The sequence below is a fragment of the Nelumbo lutea genome, chromosome 2, assembly GCF_056320005.1.
Source record: "Nelumbo lutea isolate HS-2025 chromosome 2, American lotus-T2T, whole genome shotgun sequence".
In the NCBI taxonomy this organism is placed as follows: Eukaryota; Viridiplantae; Streptophyta; class Magnoliopsida; order Proteales; family Nelumbonaceae; genus Nelumbo; species Nelumbo lutea.
The window spans coordinates 40189928-40216015 of NC_142685.1; the positions used below are offsets into that span (position 1 = coordinate 40189928).

Below are 26088 nucleotides of genomic sequence, written 5' to 3' on the forward strand. Positions count from 1 at the left end.
TTGCTAGACAATGTACATACCATTTAGATGCGTTCAAGGGCAATCAAACCGTCAACAGTGGATCAGAATCTCTTATAAGTGGTTCCACAAACTCGTGTCGTGTGGAACTTTCCCAAATCCCGCAAGGCCGAGGCTAAAACCCTCGCTCGGTCGCTCTGCTCTGTGTCTACCCTATTCCCCATTCTCCAAACTCCAAAGACCCTAACTTCTCTTTCTTCTCTCTTCTCTCCTCTCTCTCTCTATGGCTGCTTCTACTGCACCTTCGGAGAACGGACCGACGACGGCACCGGCAATTGAGCAAGCGCAGGCAACATCTGAAGCCGCCACTGATAAAGCCACAGCCACCGCGGTCTTGGATGAGTCATCTCAACAGCCTCCAGAGACGGCGGCAACTCCAGAAGCCCCGGTTCCGGCCCCGGTGGCGACGCCAGCCGAGAAGAAATGGCCTGGGTGGCCTGGCAATAGCGTTTTCCGTCTCATAGTCCCTGTTCTTAAGGTCGGTAGCATCATCGGTCGCAAGGGCGAACTAGTCAAGAAGATATGCGAGGAGACTCGCGCTCGCGTTCGCATTCTAGATGGACCCATTGGCACTTCTGATCGTATCGTGAGTTCATATTTATCTTTCTTTCTCAGGATCCTGTTACTCTTATTTTTCCGTAATTTTTTTTTTCAATTGTTTTTTAGGGTTTTCTCCAATTTATTTGAAAATTTGCCTTTTGATCATTGGATTAGGTATTCTAAATAATTGCTCAAGAAAATATTATTGTTTTTTAATAATGTGGGTTGCGAATGGTTGAAGCCTAGGCTGCAATCCAACAATTCTTTACAGATGAAAAAGAGATTCCCACTTTGCTTGCCCCTGTCAAGATTGAAAAAACGGTTACCTAAACCCTAACAATGAAGATGTATCGCCTATACACCTCAAGTTACTTTGGATAATATCCATTGCTTCCTAGGGAGTATAGATTTTCACTTGTTGAACATCCGGTTGTACAAGGAAGGCGAGAGATGTGGGAGCGTAATATAAAATAAACTGAGTGTGATGTGGACATTTATTCTGATGGTGCATTTAGAGATGGGGTAGGTGATGCAGTTTCCGTGGCAATTAAGGCGCCGTTTGGCAAGTCCTTTTAGTAAGATCATGATTTTCAAGGCGCCAAGGTGAACCTAGGCACAAGGAAGAGCTTTGTTGTCTAGTCGTCTAGGCGCCGCCTGGTGTCTCAAAAGTAAGTTTTCTTCTCCTAGTACTTCAAGGCATGTGTCTCAGAAATAAACCTTTTCTTTGTAATGTTTCAAGGCTAGTGTCCCAGAAATAACTATTTTCTTCCTACTGTTTTAGGGATAGTGTGTTAGAAATAACTATCGCCTAGTAAAAGAAGGGGCTGCTTTGTTTTCTTCATAGAGAAAGAAGAAAAAGATAAAGAAATAAGAAGAAAGGGCAGAGGCCCCGTTTTTCTGTCTCAGAAAAGAGAAAGAAAAAACACAAAAAAATATGAAGGAGGAGTGAAGCCCCTGTTTTTGTTTAAAAAAATTCAAGAAAAAAACTTGAAAATGATGACCATTTCAAAAAACAGAAAGAAAAAAATCAAATGGAGAACAGAAGGAGGAGCTAGCGCCTCTTTTGTTCCAAAAAAGAAAGGAAAATAATCAGAGATTTAAGGAGAGGGATAGAAGATACATGTGTTTGACTGGTGTTACTTGTTGCTTTAAGTCTTCCCTCTTTTAATTCTTTGAAGTCTTCAAAGTCTTCGAAGCCTTTGAACTTCAGTGAGCTTCAGTTCATTATTGCTTCTTTGGTAAAGAGGTCTGTATCATTTGAACCCTAATATGAAAAGAAACTAACAAATGCATGCTGATTTATGAAGTAATAAAAATGATGTTACGGTGTATCATTGCCTATGTTAATATTATGTGATCAAAATATAAAAATATGAATATATAAAAATATTGTAAGGTAGTGTTAAGTTTGATATAGAATTGCTTGGCGTTTAGGTGACGTGAGCAATAAAAAGCGCTCAGTCACCTAGGTTCCCACCTAAGTGTTGCCTTGACAATTATGAGCAAGATCTACCAAAGGCCTAGATGGGCAAAAGATTTAATGAGCTTTTGGGGTTTGGTCTTTAAAGATATTGACTGTTTGGTAAGTATCTTAGTCTACCATGATCTACAGAGCTGTTAAATGAAAGATTTTAGGTGCAGAAAGATAGGAAGCTTCCACATTTTTTTGCCATTTTGGGCTTCCATGAGCTTTTTAGGGCATGTGTTTTACTGGCTTCCTATCATTAATTTCCAAATAGAGAGACCAAAATTTGGTCTTCCAAGCTTTGGAAAACCTGAAAGGCCACATGAAAAGACTTGCCAAACCCCTCCTAAGTAGTTGGGGATTTTTTCTGGGAAATGGCAGATCGAGTAGCAGTAGTTGATGCAGAGATGGCTGAAGCTAATGCCTTGAGGATGGTGATTCAGTAGCATGAAGGTTTAATGGTCAGGCTATTCTAATTGAGGGAGATTGTTAGACAGTTATTTCTTTGATGTTGAGTGACTTTCAACCTATTCAATGGAGGATTCATCCAGTGGTTGCATAGGCAAAAGCTCTTTCTCAGTCCATTGGCAATATTTCTTTTACTTTTGTCTGTATACAGTTAGATCCCATAGCTCGTAGATTGGTGTCATTTAAGTTTTGTCTTTTCAACAACGTTTTTGAACCATCGTTGACCCAGATAGTCGGACCATTTGGCCCGGGATCCGTCCAAGCAACCAATTCCGTTTTACCCAAAAACCGGAATCTGGTAAAAAACTGTTGAAAAAGACAACAAACCGTTGACCCAGGCGGTCGAACCATCAACCCGTTCAACGGTTTTGATCGCTTTTTTTATTTTTTTAATTATTTTTTAATTTTGCTGCCAGAATGGGCCATCCGTTCGATCCAGACGGTTGGACTGTTGACCCAGAAATCGGTGGCAAGAACGGTTCCGTTTCCGGGTCTTTTTTTAAAATGATGCTTTTTAATGAATGAAGCTACTTTAGTAGTGAAAAAGAGATATAAAGCCTATAATCTATATATGGGTTTGGGTAAATTTTTGAATCAAGAGTGAGAAAGATCCTGAAGTTAGAAAGGTTTTGGTTTGAATTGCTTTGTGATTATCTGGGAGTGGCATAGTACTGTAATAGGTGTCAGAATGATTGGAGAAGTTGATTGTGATGGTTTTAGTTTTAATTTGTGCATGGTTGATGGATGACATCTTAAATGAGAGGGAGTGATTTGTTGCAAGTCGAAGGCTCTAAAAGAGCTGGATGAAACAAGGTGGTTTTAATATGTGCCTTATTGGGCAAGGTTGTATTTATGCTCAGCTTACTTAATAAAGTACTTTACCTTTTCTCTCAAAAAAAGGTATGGTGCTTTTTGTGTCAAAATAGCATATAGAGGACATACCCAGATGTAAGGTTGACTTCTTCTTCTTGCACTAGAAGTAGAACCCATTAATACTTGGGAGTAGTGAAGCATTTGAAGCATCCTATTTAATTATTTCCTACATTGAAAATTTTGTACCTATTTATGCTTTTTGTGTATTGTCTTTAAATAAAAGAAGGATTTACGGGTTATTTGTATCATGCAGTGTAGCCTATTGCTAGACACTGTTGTCATCATGGTAATCGTCATCATCAATTATAAGGGACTTATGTTTATATATTTGACTATGTTTTTAGTTGGCATGCAACTGGAAATTTTAAGAATTTTTGGTGGAACTTTTGGGATGCAGTAAAATTTTAAAATGTTTAAAATACTTTAATAAAGCAATGATCGCCTTTGGTTTTATCACTTGACTTTTTTCATTCCTCTCTCTTTAAAAACAAATCCTATTTTCTTATTTTGTATTGTTGTCTAATAGTTCATCTTCTTTTATTATTATTATTTTTTTTAATTTTATACCATAGTTGTCAAGGTGTTGACTAATAGGCACCCTTGGCTGGGTGCCTTACCTAAACACCTTGACTTATGGCAGCTAGGCACCCTTCTGGGCGACAAAGCACCTGCCTAAGCAACAAAAATGACAAGGCAGGCACCTCATTGTAATCTCATTCATATTGCTATATGCTACTAATATGTTGGCTAATAGCCCAATACATTGTATTATAAACTATATATGCCATTTATATGTTGTTTTAAGGTTCTACTATTCAAATTTAAAAGATCCAAGGGTTTTAAGAAGAGGAAAGGAAATAAAGAATAGAAGAAACTACGGCTTTACCATTGTTCTTTTTCTCTTTTACTTTCTACATTAAATTTTATCATACAGAATTATAGCCTTCTTTACTTATTTGATATGAAATTGCTCTATTAAATATTTATTATAATAGTATTGTCTCTGGAAGCATTGAAATTAATTTTTTTGTAATACTATTGTCCTAGATATGATTATTTGCCATGTTTTGAGAGGAATTATAACGTTCTTAACAAAAGAAAGCTGCTATTTTTTCAGTTAATATTCATATTGAATGGCATAAAAAACTAGGGACTTAGGCAAATTTTAGTTTTTTTTAAACTTTATGAAATTCTTATCGCTTAGGTGCCCCACTGTTGCTCAGAATTTCCTAGATGCCTTGACAACTATGTTTTACACCAATAAGGAGGATTCTGTATAACCTATAAATATCTATATTGGAAAAATCTATGATGCAGATAAGATATGATATGGAAAGAGTTTTGACCAATCATAACCCATCCATGAATTTTGATAAAAACACCTTATTTGCCACCATGTTTATGATTTCAGTTTATTGGTCAGTTGTTTTTCCGGTATCATATCTTTTTTATATCATAGTAAAACCCATCTATATTTTATCCTGTTTTCCTTGGTGTATTAAAAGGTGCAATTAGGTGCACAAGCATGGTGCATTTGAGGTACTTCTCTTGAACTACCCGTGCTTTTAATTTATACCAAAATTCTAGGAATGTCATGTTCTATATCCTTTCACTCCAGTTTTTCTCAAAGCCAGAACAGAGTGTTGTATTTCAGTATCCAGACAGATTTTAATCCCTTGTCATAATCATGTGTGGAAAATCACAAAATGTACTTATGCTAACTCTTGTTTTGCTAGAACTAGATTTCTGTGATAAACAAACCAGATTTTCTTTTCACTTGGTAGGCCTGGACTATGCTTGTTGTTAGGTGCAGATGCTTAGGAAGGCTTTGAGCTTTCTTTGTGAACACCAAGCCCATCTTGTGTTTGTGAATGGAATTTGAAAAGGGAAATCTGGTTGTTTTTATATATAATTATTGCTTCAGTATTGGCTGGGGTGATTAGTTTGGTTTTATTTCTATTGTTACTTGTCTTCATTTATGTTATTATTGTGGGATGGGATTTCTTTTACTGCTTATTAAAAAATATTACCATTATTCCAGCCTTTATTTTCATGCAAGTAAATGTTACTTGCTAGCATAATTAACAAGTTGATGCTTAGGTGACAAGGCTTTTTGTTTTTGGGTAGGGGTGTGCTTTTATACTGAGTCATATTTGCATGCATGTTTAGGCACATTCTTTTGGCTAAGAGGTGACAAGGCAGGCACCTTATCTTATGCTGCATTCTATAATGAACTTTATTTGTGTTCTATGAGAGGTAAGATTATATGATGTATATATCAGTGACTGAGCATTATTGGCGAATAGTTGGTTTTAAGGCTGAGTTGAGTTGAGTTGTGGGCTGTTCATTAGTTGTTTCCTTGGATTTAGTGACATGTATTACTATTTTGCTTAAATTCATCATTCTATCAGCTTGTTGCTTTGCTTATTCATTGGATTCTTGTTATATGAAAATTCATGATTTTTAGTGTTACTATTTTCTAAAAGATGAGATACTATTGTGTATTGCATATTGAAATTTATGATTAAAGGTTAATGAGATTAATGGTGTTTGATATGATTTATTACTGGATTTCTTTTAGTGCAAAATAATATGAAATTGATAATATGGTCCACGTTAACATGGATCATATCCAAAAAGTCATAAGCCTTATTTGTCAAAAATCATCACTTAACTGATCCATTGCTACCTGCCTTTGATGACAAGGCATATCCTGTTACTTGGTCTTGCTCTTGTCTTGCCACTGTCTATGCTTGCTACTTTACCTTATCTAAAGCATCTTTCTAATGTTGGACTAGATTGTAGAGATGCACTACTCTATTTAGATTTGTGTCATCAGAACTTCCCTGGAAAAATGCAATAAAAAACCATTTGGGCTTTGGACTTTGTCCCTAGCTATAGAGAATGCAGGTCATTTTCATTGTGTTATAGAAGTTATATTGCAGGGCATCTTCATTCGTTAGCTTTATATCCTTCTAGCTTCTGTATTTTTGTCTCCTTGTTTAACTTATTTCTTATGTCTGGAGGACTAAGAGTTTGTGGTTTCCTTCTTTTGCCTGCTTTGTTTGTTGTATGAGATAAAAAGAAAGCCTTGGTTTTGGTTCTTGGAATCTTGAGATTTAGATTTAATGCTCATCTAGGTTTTCTATTTATGAGTATTCAATTCTTGTTTTTCTTTCTGTTGGCACTTTTCTTCCAACTTTTAGATGCTTGTCACAATTTCTTCGAATTAAATTTGAATTGTTTTCTTGAGACAATTAGTTTATCCAAGCAATTTTGCATATAGATCATGATTGAAGCTGTCCACATTTTTTCATTATTATTGCATGAACATATCTACCTTGTCTGTCCTAGACATCAATTTTTTTGCACATTTGATGTTCAACACTTTGTCTATGTTTATGTAGTTTACATATTCTATGATTTTTTTTCAGGTCCTGGTATCGGGAAAGGAAGAGCCTGAAGCACAACTATCCCCTGCAATGGATGCTGCATTAAGAGTATTTAGACGTGTTCATGGCTTGTCTGATAGTGATAGTGAGGGTGGAAATTCAACTACTGCTGGAAGTGCAATGTGTTCAGTTCGGCTATTGGTAGCATCATCACAAGCAATTAATCTAATTGGAAAGCAAGGTTCTCTAATAAAGTCAATACAAGAGAACTCTGGTGCATCTGTGCGTATTCTATCTGGAGGTAATGATTCAGGCACCTCATAATGTTCATTAAAAGTCTCATGTGATGCAATAACCATAATTATGCCCTAATGTTCTTGGCAGTTCCCTGTCATATGCAATTCATGGACATATCAACTGTATGGTGTATACCCAAATTGTATAAAAGGTTGGATATTATTGAATTTAACAACTTATTTGCCAAAGCTAAAATTAAGTTGATAATTATACCTTGTGCATTTTATTATTTAATTGGTTTATCCACTAAAAGACAGAAATATCGTTTAGTTAAACCGCTAGTAGGGTCGCACGAGCTTTGTTAAGAGAAAGCTAAACAATAGAAGCTTATAAGAGTAAATAATTGTTTTATATTTTAACTTTTTAAATATTAATAATTAGTTATATTTTATATACTACTTTTAATATTTTTTTACAATACAAAAATAGCAATAATTAAATTTAAATAGGGTTGCTCATCAAACTAGTTAAACCAACCAAATTGACCAGGTCGAGTTGGTCGGTTTTCTAATATTTTTGGTGGGTTTTTAGTTCAACAATTTCCCAACCTGACTAGGTCAACTCGGTTTCGGTTTTTGGCCATTTGTAAATTGGCCAAAACCAAACCGACATGACCATATATATTAATAATACCATTGTAATTTTTAAATTTAATTTTTTTAAAGTTTAAATCTTTTGAATCGACCTACCAAGCCAAAAGTTGACCCAAACCGGTATAATTCCATTATAATAATTATGAACTTTTTCTCGTGATTTTAGTTGTGGTTTGTTATATTTTAAGATTAAGAATCAAATGTTGTTTGATGAAGAATAACTTGTAAAGTATGATAAAGCATTTGCAAGGGTGGGGGGGTTCTACTTCATTCTGGTGCTTCAACAAAATGTGAGTAGACTCTTGATGGAAAGTAACACCAAGATGTGAACACCTTGGTTTTCTCATCTCCAAGATGTGACTTAGTCAGCATTGATGGCTTTCGTTGGCGACAAAAGATCTCACAAGCGGCAGCCTATTGAAAGGAATGGCTTTTGCTGTCGTCAAAAGATGGGGCCAATGGAATCTTGATCAGAAGCGGGAATGTTTTCCCTCAAGAGAGACGTGGGGACAGGCCGAAAATAATGGTTGCCCTTGGGTTTGGCCATCAGAAGGTAAGGTGAGCATTAAAGTTAACCATCAACACCTTTTCCTGGAAGTAGATGCCGAAGGAGTGGAAAGGCGGAAGGATTTTGTTCAGATAGGCATGATCCGATGTTTTGACCGAAAAGACTTCAGGGTGGAGGAGGTAGGTCAATGGGCATCTAAAGCTTGGGGTTGTTCGAAAGTAGTTGAGGTGCACAGGTTTGATGAAGACTATTGGCTCTTCCTCCCTTCTTAGAAAGATGCTAGAAGAGTGTTGAACTTTGGCTCCAGATGTTTCAAAGGTTCTATATTGCACCTCGAACATTGGTCAGTCTTGTCTGGAACTTGGCAATCCTCCAAGGATATACCTGGTTTTGTGTGGGTAAGGGTCTATGGTTTGCCGTTACACCTTTGGAGCACAAACCTCGCTAGAGGCATAGGGGACCTCTATGGAAGCTTTTTGGAAGCCGATAACTCTGAAGCTGGTAAAGGTAGTGCAGAGTTTTTTGGGTAAAAGGGCGCTGGTCAGGGGTACCTCCCCCGACGGTTAATGTAGTAGTGGGTAATTCAATGTATGTGGTTACAATCTGGCCAGAGATAAAGCTGGAAAAGATGCCGGTGCCAGCGGATTTTGCTAAAGCGGTACAAGTCGAGCAGAATCTGATTCAACAAGCTTTGGCAGGCTTCTCCATAGCTAACAACACCAAAGGGAGGTTGGAAAACTTTGGTGGTTTAGAGCAGCAGGCGGAGGAGTGTTCGACCACTTTGGAAGTTTCTTGGTCTCATGACAGTGCCAAAGCTAGAGAAGAAGATGGTTGGCAGACAGTTAGGGGAAGGAGGAGGAAGAAACACTAGAACCGTATGATGGACTCTGGATCGAATGATCAAGAAGGAAAGGTACGTCGGACTAACTTGAGAAAGGGGTTTAAATCTTTTCAAATTTTAAAAAACCTAGAAGTAGCGAATCAAGAGTCCTTTTTAGACTGCTTAGCAGGCACGATTTTGGATCGGTTCAAGTTGAAGGGGTGGGATTTGGAATTGACTATTTTGGGCGAACCGAGTCAAACAAATCATCCTAGAATGGTGTTTAAGGGAAAGCCTTCGGCGCAAGGATGAAGAAAGGGGAAAGAGGTGGCAGTGTCTGCTTCAAAAGAGGCAGACACAGAAGAACCTCTCACAGGATGACAATAGTTTTATCTCAACCTACATAGAAAGCTGGTCTAGAAGTAAAACCTTGAGGCAAGAGACACAGATGGAACTGAGCTCTTCGTCTATGGTGGCTCAGATAGGGGCCTAGAAAGGACAGAGGCCTTTAGTGGGTGGGGGTGGGAGAGTGGACAAGGAGGTGATCCTCTTAGCCTAGATATAGAGAAGAGTTCTATGGACAGTGTTTTGTTGCAAAGGAATATCGAAGACTCAGTTATGGCAGGGTCTTTGACTGCGTTAGAAGGTTCATCACCTGTCTTCCAGGAACCATTAGCAATGATTTAACCAGGAAACAAAGAAGTTGTTGGTCCCCATGCAGTGTCTCAGCATCAGATGGTTAGCCTAAGGTATGCAAAGGGGGAAGATGTATCGGCGTGGGTGCTGTCTATGCTGTTGTCGTTTGGGGAGTTTCTGGGTATCTCTATAAGAGGCTTGGAGGACGAAACACAAGCTTTGTTGGTTGCAATTGATAATGAACACTTAATGGAGAAGGGCAAGAAGAACTGGAGGCAATCTAAAGAGTTGTTGCTTCTGTGCCTGGGGCCTTAATGATGGTGTAGGGGCGGGGGGCCGAAATAGCAGATCTGTAAGAAGATAATTTATGGAGAACTTGAAATTGATTTCATGGAATGTGAGAGTACTTGGCTCTGGTAGGAGACTGGTGATTGGGAAAATTTTAAGGAAAATAAACCCGATATCCTTTTGTTGCAGGAAATGGAACTCCAAAATTTCAGCTCCAGAATAGTGAGAAGTGTATGGGGTTTTGGCCTATGTGATTGGCTGTCACTACCGTCAGTTAACACTGCTAGCGGTGTAACTGTACTTTGGAACACAAGCAGCTTTAAGCAGCTAGATAAAGATATCAACAGATTTTCTGTTTCAGTTACACTACACTGGATCCCATATGATGTTTCTTTGGTTGTGACAGGAGTTTATGGCTCCGTTGAGTCCAGCCTTAAAGGAGCTTTCTGGGCAGAACTAAAGGGTGTGAGAAGGATGCGGAGTGGACCCTGGACAATTGGTAGGGATTTCAATGCCATCCTAAGGGTGGAAGACAAAAAGGAGTGCACTAGATAAGATAGAGGTATGCGGTCATTTTCAGGTTTCATGCAGAAATGGGAGTTGATTGATCTGCCTCTGACTTGGGCATCCAATACTTGGACTAACAATCAATATCAGCCTTCTCTGGTCAGATTGGATAGGTTTGTAATTTCCAATAAATGGAGGAACTCTTTCCCAATTCGATTCAAGAAGCACTTTCAAGACCAGTTTCAGACAATGTGCCCTTGCAGCTGAACATAAATGGAATCAGAAGACAGGGTCAACCTCTTAGGCTGGAGCACTATTGGCTGGGAGAGGAAGAGTTTGATTCCTTTGTCAAGAAGTGGTGGGCTGAAGCTTCTTTTGAAGGCACTCAAGAAGATCCAATGGATTAAAAGCAAAATAAAGGAGTGACAAAAGGATAGGCAGAAAGCTGATGAAATAAAAACAAGCTGAATGTCTGAAGATCATTAGGGGCCCGTTTGGTGTCTTTCGGCAGTTTACAAGCCGGGAAGACCAATTTTTGGTCTATTCCCATTTGGCTCGCGGAAGATCTAGCCGCCAAAAGACAGAGCGCCGAAAAGACGCGAGAAGCCCATTTTGGGCTGATTTCGGGAAGCTTCAAATGAAGCTTTTTGCGTCATATTCTCGTGCGGAAAGACATAAAAAGATGCACGGAAAGACGTGCATCTGCCAAATGTGCTTCAGGCTGCTCAGATTTTCATGCAAAAGCTCAATGCGTCTTTTGCATGTCAGAGCTACCAGAAAATCTTCCCAAAAAGATACGCCAAACGGGCCCTAAGGAATTGGACCTTCTAGAAGAAGCAGGTGTCCCTTTGGGGATGACCAAAGGCTGAAAAGGTTGCTTGTTAAAAAGAATTTTGATGTGTTGGCTTTTCAGGAGGAGGGCAAGTGGAGGCAAAGATCAAGAATCAAGTGGTTAAAGGCAGGCGACAGTAATACTGCCTTCATCCACAAAATGGCCAATGAAAGACAGAGAGTTAACTCAATTTCGAGGCTGGTTATAGATGGTTGTGAGGTGGAAGAGAAAAGAGAAATTGAGAAGGCTACTGTCGGTTTCTACGAGAACTTATACAAAGAACAGTGCAGATTTAGGCCAAAGCAAGAGGGGGCTGAGTTTCAAAACCCTTCCTCGGCAAGAGGCAGAAGAGATGGAAAAGCCTTTCTCAGAGGTTGAAATCAAGAAAGCTGTGGATGAGCTGGAAGGGGAGAAGCCTCCTGGACCCGATGGTTTTACCATCTGTTTCTTTAAAAAATATTGGGAGCTAGTCAAACAAGATTTTCTAAAAGTCTTCGAGGAACTCCATACTTCAGCGGTTTTTGAGAGGAGTCTGAATTCGACCTTCATCTCCTTAGTCCCTAAGAATGGAGCCGAAGAGCTGAAAGATTTCAGACCCATCAGCTTGTTAGGGAGTGTTTATAAGGTCATGGCTAAAGTGCTAGCTACAAGATTAAGGAAGGTCATGAGCTCTCTGATTTCCAGCTATCAAGGTGCTTTTGTAAGCAACAAACATATAGATGACAGTGTCTTAGTTGCTAATGAATTCATTAACTTGAAAGTTAGGAGTGGGGAGAATGCAGTTTGGACAGAAATGGAAAAACTGGATGCAAGTTTGTATCACAACTTCTAGTTTCTCAGTTTTGATCAACGGGGCAGCTAAAGTTCAGAAGTTCAAGGGGTTTAAGACAAGCTGATCCTCTGCCACCTTTGCTGTTCTTGATAGTAATGGAAGGCTTAAACAAAATGACCGAGAGAGTGGCAGAGTCAGGCTTGCTGGGTGGTTTTGAGATCAGTCCTGGAGGTACAAGAGTCTCTTTGTTGCAGGATGTTGATGACACTATTTTTTTGTGAGGCTTCTCCGAAGCAGGTCCTTAATCTCCGCTTCCTTTTGAGCTGGTTTGAGGTGGTGTCAGGTCTGAAAGTTAACTTCTCTAAAAGTGAAATGCTACCAGTTGGGACCGTCTCAAATCTTCAAGAGTTGGCTGAAGTGTTGGGGTGTAAAACAGGTAAATTCCCCTCCTCTTACCTTGGCCTTTCCTTAGGGGCAAAGAGTAACTCAAGCAGCATTTGGAATCCCGTTTTGGAAAGAGTTGATAGAAAACTTGCCACGTGGAAAGCTCAATATCTCTCTAAAGGGGGTAAACTGGTTTTGGTTAAGAGTGTTCTGGCCACCTTGCCGACCTACTATATGTCTCGAAGTACCACTCGGTAAAGTGGGAAGAAATATGCAAGCCCATTTCCCATGGTGGTCTTGGGATTAGGAAGGTGAAACTCTTCAACCTTACTCTCTTGGGAAGCTGGTTTTGGAGATTCTCCACTGAGAGTCAGGAGCTATGGAGGATGTTAATAGCCAAAAAGTATGGTTTTAGTGAAAATGGTTGGGATGCTGGAGGGTCACAACAATCTTTTGGGTGTAGTGTTTGGAAAGGTATTTATAAAGCCTATACTCTTTTCATCAGAGGTATTTCTCATAAAGTAGGAGATGGTAGGCGACTGAAGTTCTGGTTGGGTCCTTGGTGCAGTAACTTCTCTCTAAAAGAAAGGTTCCCTGTTTTGTATGATGCAGCTGAAGATAATTTGGCATTGGTTGCAAGATTGTTTTGCACAGGTGGGAGGGGTTCTAGTTTGGTCCCCTGCTTTCAAATGGAATTTCAACGACTAGGAGTTGGATCAGGTGGCTGAACTGCTCTCTGTGTTCAAGAACAACACCCAGATCTGCAATCTGAGGATACTAGATGTTGGTTGTGGTCCAAATCTGGTTGTTTTACTCAAATCTTTCTATTTGGGTTTGTTGGTGAGTAACAGCCAGCCCTTCCCATCTAGAGCCATATTGGAAACCGTGGCTCCTTTGAAAGTCTTTTTCTTTTCTTTTCTTTTTTTTTTCTCTGTGGGTAGCCACAAAAGGAAAATGTCTCACCAAAGGAATGGTGAGTAGGAAGGGTTTAAACTTATCAGATTTAAACTGTCCCTTGTGCAATTTGGCACAAGAACAATGTTTTAAAAGCGCAAGGAGCAGGGGTCAATTTGCGCCTAAGGCACAAGGCACAAGGCGAGGCACACACCTTTTTGAAGCAAGGCGCATCAGGTGCACGCTTAGGCCCACCTGGCATGCGCCTAGGACCTAGGTGAGGTGCGCACCCTGAAATGTGCCTCGCCTGTGTGCCTAGGTGCGCCTTTTAAATCACTTTGCTAGAAACAACAAATCACCTTTTTTTTACACAGTGGTTTCACAGCAGAGGTGTGGCTGCACTTCCTTAGAGCAATAAATCTGAGTTGGTGCTGGTCGGAATCAGTCTTTGGTTTGCTACAAGGGTGGAGAGTTCTTGGTTATCTCCAAGGAAGGAAAGCTACTATAGTCTGCCGTTTTAGCTCCTGTTTTATGGGCAATCTGGATAGAAAGGTACAGTAGGATTTTTGAACAAAAAACAGGACTGGGGCTGGGGTGATTAACTTTGTAATGGAAGAGTTGAGAAGCTGGTTGTCTAGCTCTAATTTGTTTAAAGATGTTTTTTGTTCAGGCGCTTTTTTGAGGGTGAACTTTTTTGGGGAGGTGCAAGGTTGTTTGTATAACTTCTTGTACTCTTTTTACATCTCATACTGAACACAACACTTTACCTTTAAAAAAAAGACTTCATCAAAAACCATTTGATTTCTAATCCTAAAATATAATGAGTTGCAATTAAAATCACAAAATCCAATCTTTCTCTCTATATAATCAGGAATTTAGGACTTCACGTGGACTTGTCTGGACTTGCTTCAAGGGGCCTTTATGGAGGTAGAGGGCATCACATTAGCTACCTGAAGTAAGGCAATTGGGAGAGAAATAAACAGATAGAAAGCTTCACTATGTGAATTTTGGAGTGCATGAATAGATTTTATATGTTTTGTTTGATTTTATTTCTAAAGTTTCACTTTGAATATGCTTTATATGATATATTTGTCTATTTTAATTTGAACTGAAAGTCTTATTAAAACATTTATTATTTTTTGAAATTCCAGTTTGCATTTTTCTGAATTTTTTATTTTCTAATTTTTTAATATGCCTTGTCCTTCAGGTGCAAAAAGCCCCTTGTGCTTTTAGTTTTAGAAAACTGGCCTCTCACAAATCTCTAATGTTCAACTATTCCTGCTATTAATCTTATAATTCCTTGTAGTGATATGGTCTATATATCTATAATGCTTTTTTCAGAGCCATATCTTATTATTAGTTTGATTGAAGTGAATAAAAAAACCTCTTAGCTCCTAAACACACACAACTTAATCCTCCCACTAATGACTAACCTATCTGAGGCTGAGTTTACATCTCTGCCCCACCAGGAGTTGCCCCACAACGCCCCACAACACATCCCTGCAGTGTATTGTGAACATCTCCCAATGATAGTACCAGTCCCAATGATGTCATCACCGGGAGATGTTCCCAATACACGGCAGGGATGTGATGTGGGGCATTGTGGGCAGAGATGTGATCTCTCTAAGGCTTCACATCTTGGAAAGAAAACCTAGGTTTTGTTTCTGCTTGACTTAACATAAGCTTCTTGTCCATCTTGTATTATCCCAATGACTGGTTTGGATCTCTCTGAATCCTTGGATAGGTTTTTTACCTTATTTTTAGGGTACACACCTCTCCCAGGTCCTAGGTGCACCCCTTTCAAAAGGCTCACACTTGGTATGCCTAGGTGTGCGCCTTTTCAAAATTCTGCGCTTTTTGCGTTTTTTTAGCCTAACGGCTGGGTTGGGGGCGAAGCACCCAGACCCCCGACCACACTCCTTCAGGTAAGCCCAAACAAGTCCATGATAGAGTCTTAAAATTTTATTTCTCACATAAAAAATAATGATTTTATAACTTTAATTGCCTTTTAAGAAAATAGTCTATTGGAATGAATGAATGAACAGCATTAGCAAATAGGGGGTTCGCTTGCTTCGGTTATAGGGTCTTAAATTTTTATCTCTCACATAAAAATAATGATTTTATAACTTTAATTGCCTTTTAAGAAGATATTTTATTGGAATGAATGAATGAACAACATTAGAAAATAGGGGGTTTGCTTGCTTTGCTCACCGAAGCTCCGTGAACCCCTTATTTGCTAATGTTGTTCATTCATTCATTCCAATAAAGTATTTTCTTAAAAGGCAATTAAGGTTATAAAATCATTATTTTTTATGTGAGAAATAACAATATAAGACCCTAGCATGGACTTGTTCAAGCTTGCCTCGAGGGTCGTGGTACAAAGGTGATTCATAGAATCAAGAGTGCAATATGTTTTACATCACATTAGCTACTTGAAGTAATGCAATTGAGGAAAAAAAGAGATTGTGGGTTTTACATGCTTGAAAATGCTTTATATGTTTGCTTTTGTTTTTAAATTTTTATTTGAATACGCTTCACATGATATGTTTATGTATTTTAATTTTATATAATAGGTTTTTTAAAACATTTATTTTAACATTTAAGTTTATATTTTTATTAACATTACACGATATTTTTATTGAATTTTAATTTTTTTTGGCAATTCTTTGAATTTTTTGACATTCTTTTTTGTATTTTAGCATTTTTCTTTTTGTGCCTTGCTTAAAAAAGGCGCACATGCCTTGCGCTTCAGGCGCAAATTGGCCCTTGTGCTTTTTAAAACGCTCTTGTGCCTTGTTCTCCATTGCCTTGTATGAAAGACTTTCCTCTTGTGTTTCTTCCTCTCTGCTCTTGCTGCTTTGAAGTCAAACAGGGGTTTGTTATTCTTTTCCATTTCAGCAAACCTATACCTCCCACTTGGCTCATATATTCTTTGGAGAATTACTGGTTTCCATAAGTGCAATGGTGATACCAACTAAAATTATTCATGTTTATACATTTTGAGAGGAAGTTAACCATTGGGCTCCATTTATTGATATGAAAAATTTCTCCCACAGATTTTAAGTTTCTTGCATCTTTTTTGGATAGGAGACAATAATTTCCATTGATAATAATGGTTAATGATTTTGATTGTAACTACTAGACCCGATGGAGAACCCAAGACATAGTCAGTCTTACAAACAAGCCCAAAACAACTCCTGCCTATTGGCTCCTTGAGCATCAGCCATTCCATTTGCTGATCTTCTTGCCCATCTAAACTGCACCCCAAGCTCCCTTGCTAAGCTCAAAATTTCTTTTAGTGATTTCTGAGAGACCACATTCCAAACCTTTTTACTTGCATCCAACCTATTTCTAGCTTGGAATCTCCTTCCACTTCTAACTATTGCATTCTCCATTGCTTTAACAGTATGAGACCTTGGATTAAGGCATTTACCTCTGTCCCTAAGGTGTCTCGCACACCTATTGGGGCCCGAGTAAAGGGCCAACACTCTTGCCTCATTTCTAAAGACATGCCCAGTTCCTGAGGGGCTTGGTTACCCAGAGGTTTCCTGCGGGAACATGGGGGTTTAGGCGTTTGGAAATATTAGATTAAGAAATATAGCTTTGTTAGGAAAGAGGTTATGGAGGTTTCCTCCTAGAGACTACTTCCCACTTCACTAGATGGTCCTTTTTTGAATCTCTTGGTTCCCAAAGAAAGTCTCTCATAAACTTTTCAATTTGATTTGTAACCTTGACAGGAAGCTTGAAAGTGGACAAAAAATACATTGGCATGTTTAATTTTCTTTTTTTGTAATCCACACACTCATTGGTAATCGGGATTTAGTTGATGATTTGTCTCACTAACACAAAGGCCCCTTGATTCGGTGAAATCAAGTATGAGACTTGGGAGTACTTTTTTAATCCTTAGGCAAGAACTTTAGAAATAATTTTATACATATTCCCTAAACTGTTAGGCTTATATAAATCCCCTTAGGCTGCATTTGGTTGCAGTGCGAATTTATTTGCACTGATGTTAAACTATGGTAGTGCAAATGATTTGGGTGCAAGTGCATCTTCTGATTTAACTTTTATTCAAATTTGACCCTATTTTGTTTGATTGATGTGCAAATGATATAAAATAAGACCTGAAGCACAATAAAATAAAGCCCAAAACAAAATTAAACCAAAGTTTGCATTATTTTCATTTGCACTCCCATGCATTTGTACTAGTGCAAATAAAATTGCACTGCAACCAAGCACAACTTTAGGGGTAAGTTTTGCTCTTCCACATTAACAATTTTGTTTTCATTTAGGAGGTTCTTCTTGGTTCTGTCAAAAAGGATTTTGCTCCAGGATAGTTAAAAACCATTATGGGGTAGGATCATGCTTTCAAATATGATCATGTTTGAATTGAAGGGCTCTACTTACTAATGATGCCAATTTTATTGTGAAACATGGTTTCTTCTGTCTTTAGAGTTTCAAATCACCATCCTTTTGAGAATCCTAGTCCCACTTCTGTAGCTCCTTAGAAACACTGGTTACTAAGGGTAGCCATGTGGAATGTGAGAAAAAAGTGATAGCTCCTTAGAAATACTGTTGGCATATTTGGAGACAACCTTTTTACATGAATCGTGACAACAATGTACTTAAATGTCAATTAGCCAATTGTGTCAGGGTTCTGTTATTCATTCGCATCTTGTACTCCCAAGTATAACCCATGCCAATTTTCATATTCAAAGTTTCCTTTTGTTTTCGTACCAGAAAAAAAAATCTATTGTTTAATTTGAATATAATGGTAATATAATTTTTATGTTTATTGGGCTAGATGAAGTGCCGTTCTATGCTACCTCAGACGAGAGAATTGTAGAGATACAAGGAGAAGCTCTAAAGGTTCTTAAAGCACTAGAAGCAGTAGTGGGGCACCTGAGGAAGTTTTTGGTTGATCAAAGTGTTATTCCTTTGTTTGAGAAAGCTGTAAGTTTTCTCTTTCCTTAATTTGATAGTTCATTTTATTTTTATATGATGAACTACAACTCATTGCCGTTGGCCCTTTGACAGTACACCCAGACAATCACACAAGATCGTGCAGTAGACACTTGGGCTGATAAGACACAGTCACTGCTTCATTCAGCTTCTCAAACTGGAATTAGCAGTGATTACCCACTTTCACTGAAGAGAGATTCTTTATTTCTTGATCGTGAAACTCAGCTGGAGTCACAAATCCAACATTCTGGACTGTCACTTTATGGACAGGATCCTGCACTTCCTGGAATGCGTTCTTCAGGACTTGGTCGTACTTCTGCTCCTATAGTTACCCAGGTTGATGGTCTTCTCTGTCTTTTTACCTTCAGTTGGAAATTTGCTTATTCATTTTGAGAAAGAAAATTGTTAAATATTGTTTTCTTTTTTATTGTTAAATTAGGATCTCCCTCTGTGTCGAACTTTGAATCCAATATTATGTTGTTTGTTCCCTTTATGTGCAACATACATTTCTGTCAGCCTTTTTTATATTTCTTGATTGGCTGCTTTCTTCTAAAAGATCTAACTAGTTAATAACTTGTACATGCATATATGTTCCCCTATTAATTAAGTATTTTAATTGAAACATGCTGCTAAGCAAGACACTGATGATTTAAAAATTATCCTTTGTCATGGCATATATGTTTGTATTTGTGCATGCATTGTTCAATTTGTTTTTAAGCTATTTCTTGAAGAGAACCATGGTGTGATTTGGTGTTTCATTTTTTTTTATCCAAGGAATGATAAAATAAACAAACAAATTGTTTTTAAGCTATTTCTTGAAGAGAAGCATGGTGTGATTTGGTGTTTCCTTTTTTTTATCCAAGGAATGATAAAATAAACAAACGTTCTAATTGGAGCAATTGGACATAGGTTCTGTTTGCTATTTGAATAATATTTACTTCACCTTTTTTTTCAAAAAAGAAATCCTGTTTGAGAATTTTTTTTATGTGAAATGGAGAGCTCCAATGAAGATAAGGAAAAAATGGGCTGAGATTCTTATAAAGGATCAATAGCATACTGCTTTTTTGGTAGTTAAAATAGCATAATGCTTTATAATGTGCCAAGCATATAAAATATAAAATCTCTCCTTGAAAATAGCCAGTGTTTTAAAAGGCGTGAGAGGCATATGCGAGGCACTCCCAAAACGCCCTGAGGTGTATGCCAGAGGCACTGACACCTCTGAGGCATATGCCTCTTGTGCTTTTTTCATGAGGTGTGCTAGAGGCATATGCCTCATGCACCTCATGCACATCTTATAAAAAAGAAAAAAAAAGGAAAGGAAAGGAAAAGTAAGGGAAGAGAAAGAAAAAGAAAGAGAAGAAAAAAGAGAAAAAGGGAAGAAAAGAAAAGGGAAGGGAAGGGAAGAAAAGATAAGGGGAAAGAAAGTGGTTTGCCCCCTGCCCCTTCGACAAGAACCCCCCCCCCCCCCTCTTTCAACTAATGTTATGCATCTTTATTCTTCTTAATATAAAAGATTTTTATTAAAATTAAAGAAAAATGAGATCCCCCCTTCCTCTTCATCCTCCTCCTAACCCCCTCCTCTTAAGGAGGCTTACACCTCCTTGTGTTCGGGAGGCTTACGCCTCTTGTGTTCTGAACTACGCCTCATGCCTCTAGGGAGTGGAACGCCTGGCGTTACACCTCCGCGTTTTAAAACATTGAAAATAGTTAAGCTTTCTGAGAATAAGAGACTATTTGGTGAGAAGAGCAATGCTTATAATTTTGATATCAATGGACATTTTGCAATGTAAATTAAGGGTGGTCATTCTTAGCCCGACTTGGTCCAGCCCACAAACTTCAGGGTTTGGGCCTAGGGTTTTGTGTTCAGGCCCAGCCTGGCTCAGGCCTACATCAAGCCTTTAAATTTGTAGGCTGAGCTTGGGCTAGTCTTCAAAGTTCTACTCTCTCCACTACCATTCAGCTTGCTAGTTGCTACCAGTCTCCATTTTCCAAACTCTCCACCATGGAAAATTGAGTTTCTTTGGTCTCTGTTCTTACCTTTGGTTTTGGTTTGTTTGGTGTTGCTCTCTCTCTCTCTCTGGTAAAGTGTCTTTTATGTTTTCTTGTTTGTCTAAATATTTAAACAAAAAATATAATATAAAATATTTTATTTTCATACATTTGGTCATAACTCTGGAACTCAGCCCAGTCCAACCCAGGTCTGGTAGGTCTAAGCCTGGCCTTGGTCCGCCTGATTAAATTTGAATTCCTGTAAATCGATGTAGACATACTGCCATAACGTGCTTTTTGAATTAGAGACCTGATTAAATTTGAATTCCTGTAAGTTGATGTATTTGGACATATGAGGCAGCCAAATACAGCTTGTGGTGTGACTTCTGTTGCCTACTATGGAATATATGCATTCTGCTAGAGTAATTGGTCCCATGTTGGTGAATATCCGATATTTAATGGTTTCTTTTGATGTTGGTACCTCAAATCCCTTACTCTTATGTCAATTACTGATTAGTTTGACAATTTGTTATTAATATAGTTTGATGATTAATATTTCTGGCAACAAGAACCTATGCTGTTTCTTCTTTCTGTTTATTTCTTTTTGTCAATTTGATTATTCTGTTCTATTAGGTGGTTTTGGCTGTGCAATTTGTGGCTAGTTTGCCACTGTACATGACATGGTCTTGTTTGTGATACCATTATCTAATTCGTGGTTCTTTTGATTCAGATTACACAGACAATGCAAATACCACTTTCTTATGCAGAGGACATCATTGGGATTGGAGGAGCAAATATTGCATATATTCGCCGTAGCAGTGGAGCCATTCTCACTGTTCAGGAAAGTAGGGGCCACCCAGATGAGATTACTGTGGAAATAAAGGGCACCTCATCCCAGGTTCAGACAGCTCAACAACTTATTCAGGTAACTGTCAGCATCTATCTTAGATTATGATTTGTTTCTGGGCATGCTTTGTAAGGTGTTTTCTGCAATGCCAAGCATGTATTTCAGCTAGCGATATATTCCAATCAATCTTTTTACATACAGAATAGTGACTGGCAACCCATGGTTTTTGGCTAGCTTCTGTTACCTAACCCTTTTCCTCCCATATTACAGTTGTTTCAATGAATCAATATATATCCACCATGACACCTGTGAATATTTTGTTAATTTATCCATAAATAGTACGGCTTGAGTATGATTAAGTTCTGAGTCTCTTTTTTGTGTTAAAGTTTTGACTCATATCATTGTCTCAAAATTTTAAACCGGTTAATTCCTCTTCATACATACTTGATAATAGCAGTACTTAAAACCCTTTTTTCTCTCAAAGTACTATATCACTTTTCTAGGAATCCTATCATACACTTCTTCTAAGTGAATAGATATCAAGTCCCGATTAGGTTGGATCTGGATCCTGATTATTATTGGTCTGGAACTGGTTCCACCCAGTCCCAAATTGATTCAGACCGATCCGAGCTATATAATATATCCATATAATATTTTCAATTGGTTTATTATAATCGGGTCCATCAGGTCAGACCTGATCAAGGTTCAAAATATCGTTACGTATCAGCCCGTATCGGCCGCTATGTATTGTATCGGGGCCTTCCTGATACGCCCCTACTGGGGGTGTATTGGGTCAGGCCATGGTTCAGAGGGTGTCTGGGACTTAAACCGACCCCTCGGAACCGGTTTTTGAAAAATAAAAAATAAAACATAAAAAAGCACCGATACAGGCCGATACGCCCTACCGGTATATCAGCCTGTATCGATATTTAGAACCTTGGACCCGATTGCTCCAACAACTGATCAGGTTGGTTCTTGGTCTACTACAGACCCTATCGGGTCCGATTTGGTTCTGGTCCTTCAGTATTTTTAGTTGGGCCTTTTCCAGTTCTAATCGGATCCGACCCAGACCTGACCCATTGACAGCCCTAGATATAATGCAGTAAATGTTGTTCAACTAACAGAAATGCACAATGTGGTATCTTTTTAGTTTGAGGGGCAAACAGAAGTTTTTTTACTGAAGTTTGGTGGGCCCCATGTATTTTAGGATCCTGGATTCAGCAGCAGCATTAAATGGGTTTCAAAACATCTGGATTATAGTGATTTGATGATAGTTTGTCTTGGCCAATGAGAAGCTAAAATCTAATCTTGTTTTGTTTAAAGGGTTAATGAGGGAATCTTGAAGTGGAAATTGGTGGCAAAGGTTTTATTGTATCTGCAATCCAATGTAGAGGCTGATTGGTCAAGGGAAGTGTCTAGGTGGCAGATTTGCAGTTCGGCCAATAAAAATGGCTGATGTGGAATTGTAGTTCAATGAAGGGGTAAACAAGGAAGTTTGGGTTGAAATTTGTGGGGCGGAGATTTTAAGGCATTTCAGGATTGATGACAGCATTTGGAGTCTTGGTTTCCAAGGAGAGTGTCATAGGGGATTTTTAAGCAATTTTCAGGGGCTGTTTAAGTAATTCCTGTGGAATGTTTTAACTTTCAGGCAATATTCAAGTATCGATACACCTAATATGGCGGAAAGGGTGTATTGGTGGGCATATCGATACTTTGAACCTTCCACCTTATATATATTAGTTTTTTTTTTTTTACTTCAAAATTTAAAATGGGGCCAAAAATAATATATATTTTGGTGTTTTAGGGGTGGCCAAAATTGGGTGTTGACAGGCCCAATATGGTTATGTCTCTTGGGGCTCATTGAAAATATCATAGTACTCGTAAAGAAGTTAGGTGAGGCCTTCCCATCGTCAGTTAAGCATGGTTTGATAACATTTGGTTGGTCAAGTCCAATCCTCTAGGTGCATCTGTATTCGATAATTTTCTGTTTGGCAGTGCTTCAGTACCTGACCTAAGGCTTCAGCCTACAAGGGTGTTGGTTAGGCCCCCTTCAATTGATGACTAATTTCACACAATGAGAAATCAATAGTTAGTTGTGTCCAATCATAAACCGTCTGACCTAATTTCTGTAAACATTGAATTCATAAATGATGTCTGATCCACTTGATTCCAGTGGGTATTGTTTCAACTAAGAACTATTGCCCTTGGACCTTGAGCTTGACACCTTTGCATAGCCCATATCCCAAGTAAGATGATTACCATTGGTGACATGAACTTTAAATGGGCTTATTGATAGCACAACTAGGCATGGCTGCTTAGTTGGAGAACTTTTGCTGTTAATGAGTATAGAAACTATTTCAGCCCATCAGCTGACCCTTCACCCTCATAGTTTGAGGTAATGCCATCTTGATCAAAGCTTGAAGAGAAATCTCAAGATGCTTTGATTTCAACTGGCCTGACATTTCAGTTGCGGGAGTTGAACCCTCATTACAATTCATCAAAGAGCCATATCCATCATCAGCTTGTAGAAGGAATACTTGTTGGGCCTTGCAACAATGACCCAGTGTTAGTTTCTTATTGTGGTTATTGTATAGGCCCTTCTGGACTTGCATCTCAGCCCAGGTTAGCCTCTTATATGGTATGTTAATTTGGGCCCTAGACCCATTATATCTACATCAAGATAGATGAGGCCATTTGGGAGGATTTGGTATAATTGGAAATGAGCTATTAGTTTCTTTAGGTGGTTGAACTGCTCTTCTTGGATTCAAGCTAGGCTTGTGGCTATAGCCATGAACATGCATGGCATACCTTTTGAATTCCATTTGATAATCCCTCACTGGGACTGTTAGTCTTAGTTTCAAGAGATTCTCTTTGTAATCCTTAAAACCAAATGTTCTGGATCTCAGACATATTGCGTTGGTGAAATCTGGTCATGTGACATAGGGATGGGAGTGCTGGTACCATTGGATGGCTTCTCCATTTAGATAAATAGATGATATTGCGCTCATTGACGACCTGAGATCTCATAATATTTACAATATCTTTATGCATTGTAGACCAACGAGATATGATCCTCACTTGTAAAGATAGGGAAATCCATCTTTGGAGATCTGGCAATATATCCGCCTCTGTGGCATGATCTTTTTCAGAGTTCTTCCACAAACTTATGAAGACGCACTTAACTCTTATCCATTTAATCAATCCTTCATTGATGCAGCTCGAGTGAGTCATGGTGTTTTTTCTGCTCTGATACCAGTTTTGTTGAGATACTGCTCAACAGAGAACCACTTTGAGGGGGTTTGACTTCTTGCAGACACAGACATAGGCATTGATACCAGTTCTGTGCAATTTCCTTTTTCATTCCTTTCCTGCCTGCATTTATACTTCATTACATTCTGGCCATTAAATCTAACTAACTTGCTTGCAGTCTGCAAATCCCAACTAATTTTGCAGACGTGTTCTGGTTACACATGATGAATTGGTTTGTAGGTGAAGATTGATTATTTTTTTTTTGGATAAATGGTTAGTGGGTGAAGTTGCGGGCTGTGGCCAGATCCCATCCTGGGCCTTAGTAAGGGCTTGACTGGTGCCTGCTGGCTGAAGTGTGTAAGGGTTTCCATCAGGGTTCTTGGACTGGCCCGGAGGTGGAACCAAAGGAAGTTGCAATTTTACAGTAGGGCTGTAGAGCACTTTTTCCGTCTGCCTCCTATTATTATTTGCGACTTCAGCTTTCTGAGCATCTTGATTGAAAGCAATGCCATTTTTGTGACCTTTCTGAAAATCCTTAGTATTGAACCCTGAGGATGCATTGCTTAAGCCCCAAAAGCTGTGAGGAAGAGCAATAAATCTTTATTGAGCGTTAGGGGGATACAAGGCTCTCTTCATATTGTGACCTAAAGAGGGCCTAATGTTTTATTTATTTATTTGATCAGGCAAAGAGAACCCAAGTGTTCCTCAAAGTGGTTTTCTTTTTCTGGTGGGGTGGGGAGATTGTTGAAGCAGAGTGTTGTCATCAAACCCAAAAAATTTATTTTATTACAAAAACTGAGTTTTCTGATAGGAATAACTTATCAACATTGGATTTTTGTGCAATTGCTTTTTAATTGGTTGTTGCTGTCTGTTGGCAGTTTCGTGAAATCCGAGAACTTGGGTGGTTTTTGCCAATGTGGTTGTTAACAACTGCCACATCAGAAAAAAGAACAAATCAACCATTAAATCCCCTTGTTTCATTTTCAAGGGATGAAAAGTACCTGCGGAGCTGGTTGCTGATGTTATTTTTTCTTTATGCTTGCAGGAATTTATTAGTAATCACAAAGAGCCGGTCACAAACAGCTACGGCAAAGTTGACAGCGGGTTGAGGTCTTATTCTCAGTTGAACAATACGTCCTATCCTTCATCTTCCTTGTCAACACAAGCATTTGGTGGGTATGGATCTTCTGGTGTCGGAGGGTACAGCAGCTTCAGGCTCTAAATGGTAACCTAGTTTTATGCTGGCTTTTTTTTTTTTATTCTGACAATGATTAATCCTTTATCTATCACTGTTATGTTTAGTCGATTCCATGTAGAGCAGTTATTTTTATATGCTGGTTTGTAAAGTTAGAGATTGAAGAACCTCCACGTTTCCTGGATTGGTTGGTGGTCAGGTTGGTTCGGGTGGCTGGTTCTACTTGTACTGTTTTTGGACCATGGGAAAGAGGAAAATGTTTAATGATGATAGTGATTTTATTTATGCTTTCTCTCTCTCACACACACACAACACTACATTTTTTGTACTTTCTTAGGTTACACATGATATGGGTTGGTCTCGGTTGCATTCGGGTTGTAGGCTAACCTATCCACTAACCACAGAACATCTATTTGTAGGTCAACCCATACTTTTAATCTCTGCATCAAGGTTCAAAATCGATAGGCCAATATGCCGGTGGCTGAATTGGTACTATTTCTTTTTAGTTTTTTTATTTTTTATTTTTTTCTGAAATCGTTTCAAGGGGCCCGGTTTAGGT

At 38.6% G+C, this 26088-nt stretch overlaps 1 protein-coding gene across 1 annotated transcript; it reads left to right on the top strand.

The window, feature by feature from the left end:
* LOC148870038 (RNA-binding KH domain-containing protein PEPPER-like) lies at positions 1 to 25814 on the top strand. Its single transcript, XM_088968131.1, has 6 exons — positions 1 to 604; positions 6799 to 7057; positions 18092 to 18240; positions 18325 to 18585; positions 20969 to 21163; positions 25380 to 25814. Exons 1-6 carry the CDS (start codon positions 242 to 244, stop codon positions 25554 to 25556), a joined length of 1404 nt encoding a protein of 467 aa, XP_088824257.1. The 5' UTR covers positions 1 to 241; the 3' UTR covers positions 25557 to 25814.
* The last annotated feature ends 274 nt before the right edge of the window (positions 25815 to 26088 follow it).

Bases quoted from the DNA above. Each gene is read 5' to 3' on its own strand.
- LOC148870038 (XM_088968131.1), top strand. From the start codon at position 242: ATGGCTGCTTCTACTGCACCTTCGGAGAACGGACCGACGACGGCACCG. The intron at 18,241-18,324 runs GTAAGTTTTCTC...GCCCTTTGACAG, and splicing joins TTCCTTTGTTTGAGAAAGCT to TACACCCAGACAATCACACA. The intron at 21,164-25,379 runs GTAACTGTCAGC...TTATGCTTGCAG, and splicing joins CAGCTCAACAACTTATTCAG to GAATTTATTAGTAATCACAA.